At 42.0% G+C, this 13,522-nt stretch overlaps 1 protein-coding gene across 6 annotated transcripts in view; it reads left to right on the plus strand.

The window, feature by feature from the left end:
* The window catches only part of ST3GAL3 (ST3 beta-galactoside alpha-2,3-sialyltransferase 3), a 212,589-nt gene that overhangs the window by 82,293 nt on the left and 116,774 nt on the right, over positions 1-13,522 (plus strand). For 4 of the 6 annotated variants that reach the window (XM_066376093.1, XM_066376094.1, XM_066376095.1 and 1 more), the window contains exon 3: positions 2,204-2,251. The exons of the other annotated variants lie outside the window; for them this stretch is intronic. In XM_066376093.1, coding sequence (XP_066232190.1) covers positions 2,204-2,251 — 48 coding nt within the window. The remainder of the gene's footprint in view (positions 1-2,203; positions 2,252-13,522) is intronic. 6 annotated transcript variants of the gene reach the window in all.

Consider the following 13,522-nt stretch of genomic DNA (forward strand, 5'->3'; position numbering starts at 1 on the left):
GATTCCTGCATGCCAGGCCGATGCTCTACCACTGAGCCAACCCGCCAGGGCCACTTTAGTTGTTTATTGGTTGCTTGTCGTTGATGCCTTGTCTGGGCAAGCCCAGGGTTTTGAACTGGCAACCTCAGCATTCTGGGTCGGCACTCTATCCACTGTACCACCACAGGCCAGGCTATGTTTGTACATTTTTGTAAAAAGATGTCAACCTTACCTTTTACTTGGTAGATTTCAAAACATATGGATATACCCTTAATTAGCTATACAGAATATCTGCCTTTGGATTCTTATATAAAAAAACAACAACACTGTATCCTCTAGTTTTCTGCCACCTAGTTCTTTGCAAACACTTGTTTATGAGAAAAAAATAGGTGTGAACAATTGCCTGAAGGATCTGTGGTCCATTCATTTCCCTAGGATTGTTATTCAGCAAGTAGTTATTGAATGTCAGATCTTATGCTGGTAATGTAGCAGTGAATAGAGAGCAGATACAGTATCTGCCTTTATGAGGCCTATAGTCAAGCAGTGGGGACAGATGTAACTTACACTTATGGTAACTATTGTGTCTGATTTCTACTTGTACTAAGAGAAAATGACCTACAAATTGAGATCTAAAGAATAACTCTGGGGTGTGGGTGTGGCTGTAAACACTGATTTTTTTTTTTTTTTTACATTCTTTTGTAGTGAGTAAGACTTTTGAATATGATCCCTTTTGAGTCTAGGATCTCTGTGGTTATCCTGGGCCTTAAATTATCTTGGTGTCCCTTATAACTGCTTTTATTGAACTGTACTCTGGCTTTATGCCATCATTTGTATTGATTCATGTGTAAGGAGCAGCCATACAAGATTCGCAATTACTTGTTATTATAGAAATGTTGTAGAAGATAGTCTTGAACATTGTGCTTCATCTCCATTTATTAAAACTGAGAAGAGAAATTTCTTCACTCACTGTAGAGTATTTGCTTTTATGTTGGGCGTTTTAGTTGCTCTGAAGCACCCCCATCACATCTTGCTCCAGTTCTCCACAAGAAATGTTCTCTTGGCCCAGAGTGCCCCATTCCACTCCTGTTAGGTTTAACCCTTACTTCTTCAGCTATTAGTGTGTTACTTCTAGGTAGAGAGAAGCCTTTCCTAACCAACACCCACTCCCCTTCTAAACTAGGCCTGGTTCTTAATAGAAACTTTCACAGTACTCATTTATTTTTTACTTACTTGTTTTTAGTTGAATAATTTGGTTTTTTGGTAACTTTTTTTCTCTCCTAAACTGATGGCAGGCAGATCCATGAGGGCAGAGACCATGCTTTTCTGTTTGCTGCTGTATCTCAAAGTATGGTATATTACACATAGTATATGCCCAGTAAATATTTACTGAACAGTTGAATGAATGAGTGAATGAGTGAATGCATGAATGAATGAATGAATGAATGAAGGCACTGAATCTTATAATTATTCTTTGGCTGTTTGGGAGCTCAGGCTCCTTGATTCTAGCTATAGCATTTGTATAAGTCCTCATGGCATGCTTTTTGTGTACTAGCATTTCCCGACCACATACATCTTCCATTTTTTATTCCAATGTGTACTATAAATTTCTATAGGCCATTTCAGCCTTTTGGAGGGAAGATAATAAACAATTGGCTATATGGGTAAGAAAAAAAAGGGAAATGTTAGTGTCTTTAACTAAATGCTGAAGGGAAGTTTTCTTTTGCCTTTTTTTAAAAAAAATTTATTGATTTTAAAGAGAGAGGAAAGGGAAGAGAGAAAGACAGACACTTCAATCTGTTTCTGTATGTGCCCTGATTGGGGGTTGAACCAGCAACCTCTGCATATCTGAATAATGCTCTAACTAACTGACCTATCCGGCCAGGGCTCTTTTGCTTTTTAAATTTTTGTTTTCACTATGAGAAGGAAAAAGAAGTAAGTTTGTCCCCTAATCTAGTAGGAAATGCCTCTGAGGAGCTCAAGTCCTGTGTCTGCCCTGAGTTGTTCCTCCTTGTGGCAGGCGGCTCAGGGCCGGGCTCGGCAGGGCCTCCTGGCCCAGTGGATGGGTGGGCATAGACCTGTGGAGGCTATCTGTGCAGCTGAATTCCATTTAGTTGACTTTCCTTTGGGGAGGGTTTGGGCAGAGCAAGTGGGAGCTTGTTTTTTGTTTGTTTGTTTTTTTACTATAAGAAGGAGAAAGAAATGAACTTGTCCTCTTGTGTTGCAGATTCAGTGGTTCTATCCTTTGACTCCGCTGGACAAACTCTAGGCTCAGGTACCAGTCCCTCCCCCTCTATCATTCTTTCGGCACTCAACACTGGCCACATTTGAAATGGAGCCTAATGAGGTGGGGGTGTCTGGGATGGGCAATGGAATATCTCAGGATTGTGGGAAAGTCTCAAGATGTCTTTCTAGGGACTCATGGTCTAGAAAGTAGCAGTGGGATACAACACCCAGAAGACTTAGCCAGTTGCTTTAAAAGTATGCACTCAAGAGTTTACAGGAAACGTTCCTTCCTCTTCAGAGTGGTCCAGGTTTATATAATAGGTATGTTTTATGTCACAAAAAGTAGGGCAGAGGGCAGTGAGAGACACCACGCTCTGGATTCGCTGGAATAGATAACCATTAGATCCTCCTGCAGAATGCCAGGCTGGTGAGAGCATCATGGCTTCCCGAGGGCATAGATCTCATCACAGACTTATACACATACCCCATACACTCAAATACACGCCTCCTCCAGGAGGTGTGCACCTTATCGTGCACTTTACTGTGCCCTTGTGCAGAACTCTTGCAGGCCGGCACGCTCCCACTCTTTGCTGTATCTACAGTGCAGGACACACAGGTGGACACACCTGCCCCTTTTACGAAAATCACCCAGGCTCGTTTGGGCTTGGCTTCCTCATGCCTGAGGCAGTCCACCTACTGCATACATTGTGCTGTTGGCAGTGAGCAGAAAGAGAGGTTACTTTGATTCACCTTGCTGCCATTGTATCTTTGTGGGAGCCCTGGAATGACATTACTTTGTAAGAAGAGCATCTCTGTGCATTAAACCTGTGTTTTTAGTTGAAGATGGTGACGGGCGCTGCTTGTGAATAACAGGGATTTTGCTGGCCTACTGAGGACAGTTAATCCTTGAATGTAAGAGAGAGATATTTCACAAAACAGCCATGAGGGTCAGGCAGTTGTGGCAGTGTGGACAAGAGAATGATGTTTAGAGAATATGGTCACCACTACCATTGTTTACTGAAGACCTACTATGTGCCAACACTTTGCTATGTGCTTTACACCAGTAGTCCCCAACCCTTTTTGGGCCACAGACCGGTTTAATGTCAGAAAATATTTTCACAGACCGGCCTTTAGGGTGGGACGGATAAATATATCACGTGACCGAGACAAGCGTCAAGAGTGAGTCTTAGAGGAATGTAACAGAGGGAATCTGGTTATTTTTTTAAAATAAAACATCGTTCAGACTTAAGTATAAATAAAACGGAAATAATCTAAGTTATTTATTCTTTCTCTGTGCACTGGTACCAAATGGCCTATAGACCGGTACTGGTCCATGGCCCGGGGGTTGGGGACCACTGCTCTACACAACCTCTCAAGGTAGACAATATATCTTATTTATAGTTAAAGAAACTAAGTAACACTCAAAAAGGTGAAGTAAGCTGTCCAGGGCCACTGATCTCTGTCCAGCCCTGAAGCCTATTCTCTCTCCTTTGTCATCTTCATGTCTCATACCTGCTATGCTTGAGGTGCCCCCACCAAAATGCTGAGACAGGAGAGGTCACTTTAAGACAGAGTGGACAGATGGAAAGAATTTTTAGGAAAAGGTTGATCAATTTTATTACTCTAAAGTTAAGAACTTCTGTTAATCGAAAAACATCATTAAGAGGGAAAAGGCAATCTACAATGAAAAGGGATATTTACAACACCAATAACCAAAAGAGAGCTTGTTTCCAGATCAAAGAACTGCAAAAACCAATAGGAATAAAGAAACAATCCAATATAGAAACAAGCAAAAGACCAAATAGGCACTTCACAAAAGAGGAAACCCAAATGGCCAATAAACCTATGAAAAGGTGTTTTATTGCATCAATATGTAGCAGAATGCCAATTAGAATTGCAGTGAAATATCACAGCACATCTACCAAAATAGCAGAACTTAATGATGTTCCAGTGTTGGTGAGGATGCAGTAGTGGAAACTCTGAGTTTCTACTGGTTAGAGGATTAATTATTACAGCCACTTTGGGAAAGACTGGCAAAATTTGACTATACTGCTTGACCTGGCATTTCCTCCCCTCAGTATGTTCCCTGCATAAATGGATGCTTATCTACATTCTAGGGTCTATGGACAGGGTACATCTTTAAGAATCCATCTCTGTCACTGACTGCAGCTGTTTGAGGACTCTGAAATAGAAATAGTAGCAGATAGACTGGGGGGAAAGACTGAAATTAAAAGCACTACCACAGTGGCAGTGAATTTTTCATTTTTCTTCTGTTATCCTATGTCATGGACTTGAGACAGCCCAAAACCTGGCAGTGGACACCAGGGCACAAAAAGAATTCCAGGAGACCTCTAGTTATGGCTCTGGGGCAGGAAGGGGCTCCAAGGCTCTAACAGAGGGGGAAGTCCCAAGGATTGTTCATCTCTCTGTCCTCTCCTACCCCAGTTCCCAGGCAGTCCTACGGTAGTGGGGGTGGTCGTTCAGGAAATGCGTGGCAGAATGTGGTAACTAAAACCCCAGCTTTCTGGCCAGAGGACCAAGAAGGGGAAGCCCAATGAACTGGAAAGTACAAGAGAACACAGAGGGGGAAGAGCCCAGGAAAGTGACTCCCTGAAGTTGCTTATGAACTTCTAGGTGAACCCCTGAGGTGTGCATAGTATCTGATTCTAACCGACATAACAAAGACTCTGAGAACTGAACTAAGGAATAGTCCATGGCCTGAGTCCTAGATTGGACATTGGGTGGCACACACAGAAGACACCCCAGTTTAGGTTTTGAAAATGGAACTGGCATTGAAACTACAACCTACAGATGCCTGGTCAGAATTTGCCACCTAACTTCAACCTCGCTGACTATCTGGTAAAACAAAAATATCAACGTTCTCCACTGGATTTAAAGAAGACCTAAGGTTTCATAATATAATGCTCAAAATATCCCAAATTAATCATTATGTAAAGAACCAGGAAAATCTCAACTTGCATGGGAAAGAAGTCAGTGCTGAAATGACACAGATGATGGAATAACCTGGCAAAGACTTTAAAGTAGTTAGTATAAAAATGCTCCCAAAAGTAAGGGCAGACACTGCTGAGATGAATGAAAAGATAGAAAGTGTTAGCTAAAAGAAAAAAAGATATAAAGAAGAACCGAACGGAGATATAAGAGAAAATACAATAACAGAAAATTTAAAAACTCAATTGAATGGGCTCAATAACAAAAAGGAAGTGACACAGGAAAGCATCAGCGAACTTGAAAATAAAACAATAGAAACTAACCAATCTGAACAACAACAAAAAAATAGATTTAAAAAGTGACTTGTGGGATAATACCAGGTTTACCATCTCTACCATTGGACTCCCAGAAGAAAAAGAGTGCAGTATAGAAGAAATATTTGATGAAATAATGGCTAATAACTTCCCAAATTTGCTGCCCAAGTGGGGTTTACAGGGAATGGAAGGTTCAACATTTAAAAAGCCAAATGTAATCTACTATATTAACTGTCCAAAGAAAAACTAATTGTCACATCAATTTATGAAGAAAAAGCATCTGACAAAATTCAACATTTGATATTTCATGATAAAAATAAAAAGTTCAGCAAACTTAGGAGGGAGCTTCTTCAATCTGATATAGGATATCTACAAAAAGCCTACAGCAAACATCATATCAATACTTTATAGTAAAAGACTGCCCCCCACCATAAGATCAGGAGCCACTGCTGAAAGACCTAAACCAGTGCAATAAGGCAAGAAAAAGAAATAAAAGTAGAGCATCAGCCTGGCGTGCAGAGGTCCTGGGTTCGATTCCCCCTCTCCTTCCTCTCTGTCTCTCTCTTCCCCTCCCGCAGCGAGGCTCCATTGGAACAGGGATGGCCCGGGCACTGGGGATGGCTCCTTGGCCTCTAGAGTGGCTCTGGTCACGGCAGAGCGACGCCCCCTGGTGGGCAGAGCGTCGCCCCCTGGTGGGCGTGCCGGGTGGATCCCGGTCGGGCGCATGCGGGAGTCTGTCTGACTGTCTCTCCCCGTTTCCAGCTTCAGAAAAATACAAAAAAAAAAAAAAAAAAAAAAAGATAAAAAAATACAGATGGAAGGGAAGAAATAAAACTAACTCTCCTCATAGATGACACAATTGCCAACATAGAAAATCCCAAGGAATCCACTAAAAACTCCTAGAACTAAGAAATGCATTTACCAAGATGACAGGATATAAGACTAAAACACACAAAAATTGTTTTTCCATATATTAGCAATGAACTGAAAAAAAAAATTACAGTATCCCTACAAACCAAAATACTTATATATGAATCTCATTAAATGTATAGGATCTGTATGTTGATACTTGTTCCTTTTCTATTTTTTTCTTCCCTATTACCCAACTGTTCAAGCCACAATGTAGGAATCCCCTTGATTGTTCCTCTTTCTCACCATTTCCCACTTTTTAAAAATCTTCACAGTGTGTCCTTGTCCAGCCACTTCTTTCTAGTACCACTAAGTTACCATCATCTCTTCCTTAGACAAGTAAACTTCTAGCTGGTCTCTCTGTGCTCATTTGTTGCCTCCCAGCAGTCCCTTCTCCACAAGGTAGTCAGAATGACCTTTTAAAAATATGAATCATATCAAATCTTGATCGCACTGAAGTTTCTCCTAACTCTGTGACATACAGGCCCTACCTGCTCCAATTTCTCTCTACTTAACACTTTAGTCCGCTGCCCCTCACTGACCTCAACCCACATTGGCATTCCTGTTATTCCATGAATATACCGGGTCTCTTCCTGCCTCAGGGCTTTGTACTCACTGTTTCTTTACCTACAATGCTCATACCTCCTGCTTTTCCTGTCTCAGGTTTCTGTTCAAATGTCACCTTTGCAGGAAGGCCTTCCCAGACCACTTTATCTAAAATCATCTACTCTCTTGACATCCTGTCCTTCTCAGAAGTTATGTCTTTATTCCTTCTTAGCATCGTTCTTCCTTCAAATTATCTGCTTACTCACTTGTATACTGTCAGTCTCCCTCCTGGGAATGTAGACTTCATGTGGCCAGGGACCTTGCCTATCTTGTTTATATACTAGCAATGAACAATTGAAGAACACAGTGTGTCCCTCGTACTTAGAACATTACTTGGCATGTAGTAGGTACTTAGTAAATATTTGTTGAATGGAGAGTAGAAAAACAGAAAAAATAATGTCCATTTAATGGATACTTAAGGATTACATAAATAATAACATATCCATCCAGTAGAACACTGTGAGGCCATTAAAAATGGTGATGTAATTTTTTTTAATGACACAGAGGATGTTAAGGATATTGTTTGCATGAACAAAACAAATAGCATGTATATTGAGGCCACATGTAAGTAAAATTATATATGCATATTCACACATGTATTTATGGAAAGAAATTTCTGGGAAGATATTCACCAAAATGTTGACAGCAATTAACTTTCAAATGCTTCTTACTTCATTCTGTATAAGTTTCTTACATTTCAATTTTTATAGTAGGCATGTCTAATTTCTACAACTGGGAAAAATAAAATTAATTTTGTTTGGGGAGGGGGGGAGAGAGAGAGAGACTGTCTTATGTAATAATTACTTGGTGGTTATTTATACTTATCTACTTACTAGTGGTAACCTCCATGAGTTTACAAACTACAGAGCCATTTTTTTCTATTTCCTGTCACAACTGCTCTTTTGACATGCTCTTCCTCATAATCCTCCTGCAGGATGCCCTGGCAAGGTGTGGACACACTTGATTTCACGAATAGAATTGAATTCACTGCATGCTCAGCTCTAGACATCTGCTGTTTTCCCAGGAAAGAGGGGAATTTGGTGTATGACTGCTTTGCCTTCACTGGGATGGGGCTTCTACCTACCACTGGAGGTTCCCCTCTCCACCAGCCCCCAGCAGTGTCACAGGGCGGAAGAGCCGTGCTGTGCTGTGCTGTGCTTGGGCAGAGACCTGTCTTGTCAGGAACTTCTCGCTAGGCCCCACCACTCCTCCATGCCAACATACATCCATTTGAGGCTGGATTTCAGTTTGTGAACCTCCAAGTTATTTTACTGGGTCAGTTAATTTAGTCTAGGTCAGTGAATTTTTCTGTGTTTATTTTATAAGACTGCTTTTCCTATTTTAGTTTGTCTTTGATTAATTGATCTCATGTTATGATTTATTTTCCTGTCTTGAGACGATGTGAGAGCTGTTTGCACTTTGGCCAGCCCCTCCCAGCCTCTGTGGACTCCCACAATTCATGAGTGGGCATGGCCAGGGTCTCTGACAGCCCCCGGGGTGGGAGATGGGAGAGATGTAGTAGGCAGTTGCTCTCCTGGCAGCTGCTCTTTTAATGTGAGGCCTCCTTTTTTTTCTCCCTCTGAGAGTCAGTGTGGCATTACATAAAGAAGCTTCAAGAGTCAGACCTAGGTTGGATCAACAGCATTCCGTTTTGTCCAGTTACTGGTTGGGAATATCGAACATGTTATTTTCCTTTCTCTAAGCCTCTGTTTCTTCATCTGTAAAATGGAGATAACACCTACCTCCTAGGGTTGTAAGGATTAAACCGAGAGTGTAGGTGAAAGTACTGAGAACAGCATGAATACACAGCAGATGCTCAGTAAATAGTGGATACGCTCAGTTTTCCCTTCGTCTGGTATCTCTGACAGTTCATTTGTAACTGTCACCAAACTTCTTCCACTACCCAAACCATGACCCATGTTTAATATAGCCTGTGCCTTTTATTGGAGACTGTGAAGTACCATTTCTTCAGAAATGTGGGACCTATTTTGGTTAAGATAGGTCCTCATTTAATTCACCCTTATGCCCTTTGCAGTTAGTAATTCATCATGGCCTGGAGATTGGAGCCAGAGACCCCTTTCAAGAAGGTCTGCCAGCAGAACTTCTCTTATGTGGTTGGAGTTTTCTTGCCTAAGGGCCCATCCTGCCTTTCGGGCTTTGTGTATTCTAACGTGAAGCACTGCAGTTTTTTTTTATTATTTTATTTATTTATTTATTTATTTTCTGAAGCTGGAAACGGGGAGAGACAGTCAGACAGACTCCCGCATGCGCCCGACCAGGATCCACCCGGCACGCCCACCAGGGGCAACGCTCTGCCCACCAGGGGGCGATGCTCTGCCCCTCTGGGGCGTCGCTCTGCCGCGAGCGACCAGAACCACTCTAGCGCCTGGGGCAGAGGCCAAGGAGCCATCCCCAGCGCCTGGGCCATCTTTGCTCCAGTGGAGCCTTGGCTGCGGGAGGGGAAGAGAGAGACAGAGAGGAAGGAGGGGGAGGGTGGAGAAGCAAATGGGCACTTCTCCTATGTGCCCTGGCCGGGAATCGAACCCGGGTCCCCCGCACGCCAGGCCAACGCTCTACCGCTGAGCCAACCGGCCAGGGCCCACTGCAGTTTTTTGATAGAATGAAGTCCATATTTTTATCCTATAAACTAAACTTCATATATCTCAGTAATGTTTCTCAAACTGGACTTCATAGAAAATATTCATTGTTGTCAACAGCACAGTAGTCATCTGCTTTGTGCAAAAGCACTGTGACTGCTGATGGAAATATGTGGTGATTCTTTAGATGAAAGAAGGAAGTGGATCTCTGGAGACCAAAAATGCCAGGAGCACAGTTGGCTCACGAGGTACACTGGTAGTCCCTGAAATTTAATTCTGGGGCTCAGTGGCATGAAGGTGAGCCTAGAGTAGGACAGTGGGCTCAAAGAACTTAGAAAGGTCTCCTTTCGTCCTAAATAGGATTTCTTTGTAGTATGGGTGCTCCCAGCTGTTTAGACAGAGGTAGAAAGTGATAACATTTGTACACCATGCTAAAATAAGGAGGGATCTCAGGGTTATCTAAATAGGGCATTATGGAAACATAATTTTCTTTACATTATAAAATTATCATGAGAAAAATGAAATACAGAGTTTTATGGAATATATTAAATGTTGAATAAAAATGAACTTATTTCACAAAAAAGGACAAAAAAATTATAGACATGGACAACAGGGTGGTGATTGCTGGGAGTGGAGGCGGTGGAGGAGGGTATAGGGGATAAATGGTGATGGACAAGGACTTGGCTTGGGGGGTGAACACAGAATATGGTGCACAGAGATGTGCTGTGGAATTGGGCACCTGAAACCTGTATAATTATGTTAACCAGTGTCACCCTAATTTACAAAAGAGCTTATTTCAATGTTTATAAATTTTTATATCACGTTTTATGCCTCAAAGGTGGTTGGTTTTTATAAATGTTTCATATATGCTTAAAAGAATGTACATTCTTTACTTGTTGGATATAAGGTACTCTGTATATTAGTTCAAATTTATTAATTTTTTTCTCAAACCGTCTGAATTCTTACTGATTTTGTGAACCTTATTTTTCAGTAGTGTATGTGTTTCCATTGTGATGACTGGAGACCCATTGTACATTTCTTCTTGTAATTCTGTTCATTTTGCCTTATATACAGAGAAGTTTTATAAGGTGTATACACACTTAGGTACATGGCCTGCTTTTGTTTATGTCCAGTTTCTGAACCTTCTAAGAGTTTATGAGTTAGAAGACCAGTTTATCCCTTTGAAGGGCAAAGGAAGAGTTAATGATTAATTTTAAAACTTCAGGTGTATGAAGAAGTGCTTTATGCATTCACAGGTCTGATTGGTGCAGGTGCAGCAGGAGAAGAGCAGAGATTTTCATCATTGATGCCACTTCCTACCTGGAGCCAGGCAAAGGGCACACATGGGCTTCTTGGTCAGGGGTTTTTAATGCTGGGCTTTCCAGCCTGACTGAGGCAGGAAGCCTAAACTACCAGACTAAACATCTCTCCTTCTCTGTGCAGCTGCAGGCTTGCTGCTTTGACACCTGGAGAGTACCCTGAGGAGAGTACCCTCAGGTGCTGGGAGAGCAGTATGTGCATGTCCGTGTGCATTGTGCCTGGCTGACTTGGGAGTCCCAGAGTCATCTCTTATTACATGTTTGGGATCAGTGGACTGCCACGGAGACCTGGGTTTGACTGCCAGCTTTGCCAGAGGTGAAGCGTACCTGAAAGTTGGTATAGTCAAAATAGCATTTCCACTATATAAGCTGAATTCACATACACCTTTAAGAAAACACTGTGTACGGTGAGAGGCTGTGGGAGCTTCAGCCTTGCCCAAACCCAGCAGTAAGAAGCACTACACATGGACTCGCAGAGCATTCTATCCATGACATCCTGACCACTTCCTATTCTAGTTTGCATTTCCTGAAGATTACACTTAAACTTTCTTGCTAGTTGGGGACTCTGAGAGGAACTGCACAGATTAAACAATCAGTAATGGCTTATGCCCATATGGCATTTTCAGTAACAGCTCATGGATACGAGAGTAGGGTACTTATGAGGTAAAGTCCCAGACTAGGGTGAAGATGGGGCAGTCTCTGGTTACTCAGGAAGTCTTAGTGGAGAAAGTTAAATTTTACGCTTTTATAAATGACAGGAGGAAATTACATTGGAAAATTTGGAGTCATCAGAAGTGAGCCCCAAAATAAAAGCCAGAAACTGAAATGGGGGAAGAATGCCTAAGAAGAGCCAGGTCAGGCTCTCCGTAGGCAGGTGACTGTGATGTAATCAGCTGGACAGGCTGGAAGGCAAGAACAGGCAGAGCAAGGGAAGCACAGGCATACAAGGTGGCCGGCTAGTGACTGGGCTGGGGAGACCGCTACTGCTGCCGCCGTTGGTGTCACTGCTAACGTTACCCCCGCTCCCACAGAAGGGATGGCAGAAGACTAAATCCAGGACTTAAGGCTACTTATTATTCTCCCTTGGTCATTTGTTTACTCTGTTTATTCTTTTATTTATTCAGCACATTTATGGAACACCAACTCTATGCCAAACCCTAATTAGGTGCTAGAGAAACAGCATGCATAGTTAGGATTGTTTAATTGTAAGCAACAGAAACTGACCCTGGCTAACTCAAAAGAAAAAGGCATTTACTGGAAGGACATGGGTACCCACAGAATCACATTAAAAGCCTATCAGCTGACCTTCAGAAAGGACCTGAAGGATAGTGCCAGGAATCTAGATGACATGACAGCAAATGGGCCATCTCTTCAGCACACTGTTTTTCTCCCTGGTGTCACTCAGCTTAAGAAAAAAAGAGTCCATGTTTTGGACAACAGGCAAAACCCTGGACAATCTCACCACTTACCAGCAATTATAGAAGGGTAGTTCTCTAAAAGAAATTTAAGGGGCTTATTTCTATAAAGAGGACAAAAGCAATAGATGTACACTACAGACTCATGAGCCACTAATGGCAGAAATGCATTAAGTTCTGTAGGTTTGGTGATGAGCACAGATGAGGGGCACTTAGGCTAACAGTTCAGGTCAGAGAAAGTGTTCATTCACCATTCTTTAACGTGGCAAGCACGGTGTTTCTGATGATGCCTTGGTAGAACTTCTCATCCTATGGAGGAGAAATGTTAGTCAAATAGTCTTATAAATGTATAATTCCAAACTGGAATTTAAAGGCTATGAGTACAAGAAAATACACTGTGTTAAAAGAACATGTAAGAGAGGGCACAATCTAGACAGGAGGGTCAAAGAATGCTCTTCAAATGCATTATGTTTTTAACTAGGGTCTAAAGGGTGAGCAGGAGTCAACTAAATAAAGAGATGAGGACACATTTCAGTCAGAAAAAACATTTATTTCTAAGAAAAAGTCCTATGTTGAGAGAGCTCATGGCTTATTCAAGGAACTGAAAGAAAGCCAGAATGGCCCATACAGAGAGCACAGGAGAGGCAGTAATGTCAAATAGAGATCGAAAGGTAGGCAAAGTCCAAATCATGAAGGTCCTTGTGGCACTACAAAACTACCTATTAGATTGAGCTTTGGTGACAGCTATATCTTGAGGATGAGTGGGTGTTTACCAAGTCAGCAAAGTGAGGGCTTTAAAGATGGCAGAACTGCTGTCTGCAATAGCTGTCAGGCATAATGACCGCCTAGAGATAAGTGGCAGAAGGTGAGGCTGGTACAGGTAGAGTAAGAGGTTGCATTATCTGAGTGACAGTGAAGACTCCAGCAGAAGCAGTGACTATGCTATAGGTAGGAGGATCTGTATTTAGAAATGAGAGAGATAGGGTACATCAAAAACTTCTTTCTTGGGGAGCTGAATGGTAATACTATTACCAAGCAAACAAAATAAAACAAAAAACAAGACTGGGGGCAGCAGGAGGATAAGTCTTATTTGCAGCATTTTGAGTGTTAAAGTAACTGTAGGTCGTTTAGGAGCAATGTATAGGAATTAACCAATGTGAAAAGGGGTTGGGAATAATGTTTTAAGTGAAGGGAAAATCATGTACAAAGGC

This window comes from Saccopteryx leptura, chromosome 3 (assembly GCF_036850995.1).
Source record: "Saccopteryx leptura isolate mSacLep1 chromosome 3, mSacLep1_pri_phased_curated, whole genome shotgun sequence".
Lineage (NCBI taxonomy): Eukaryota > Metazoa > Chordata > Mammalia > Chiroptera > Emballonuridae > Saccopteryx > Saccopteryx leptura.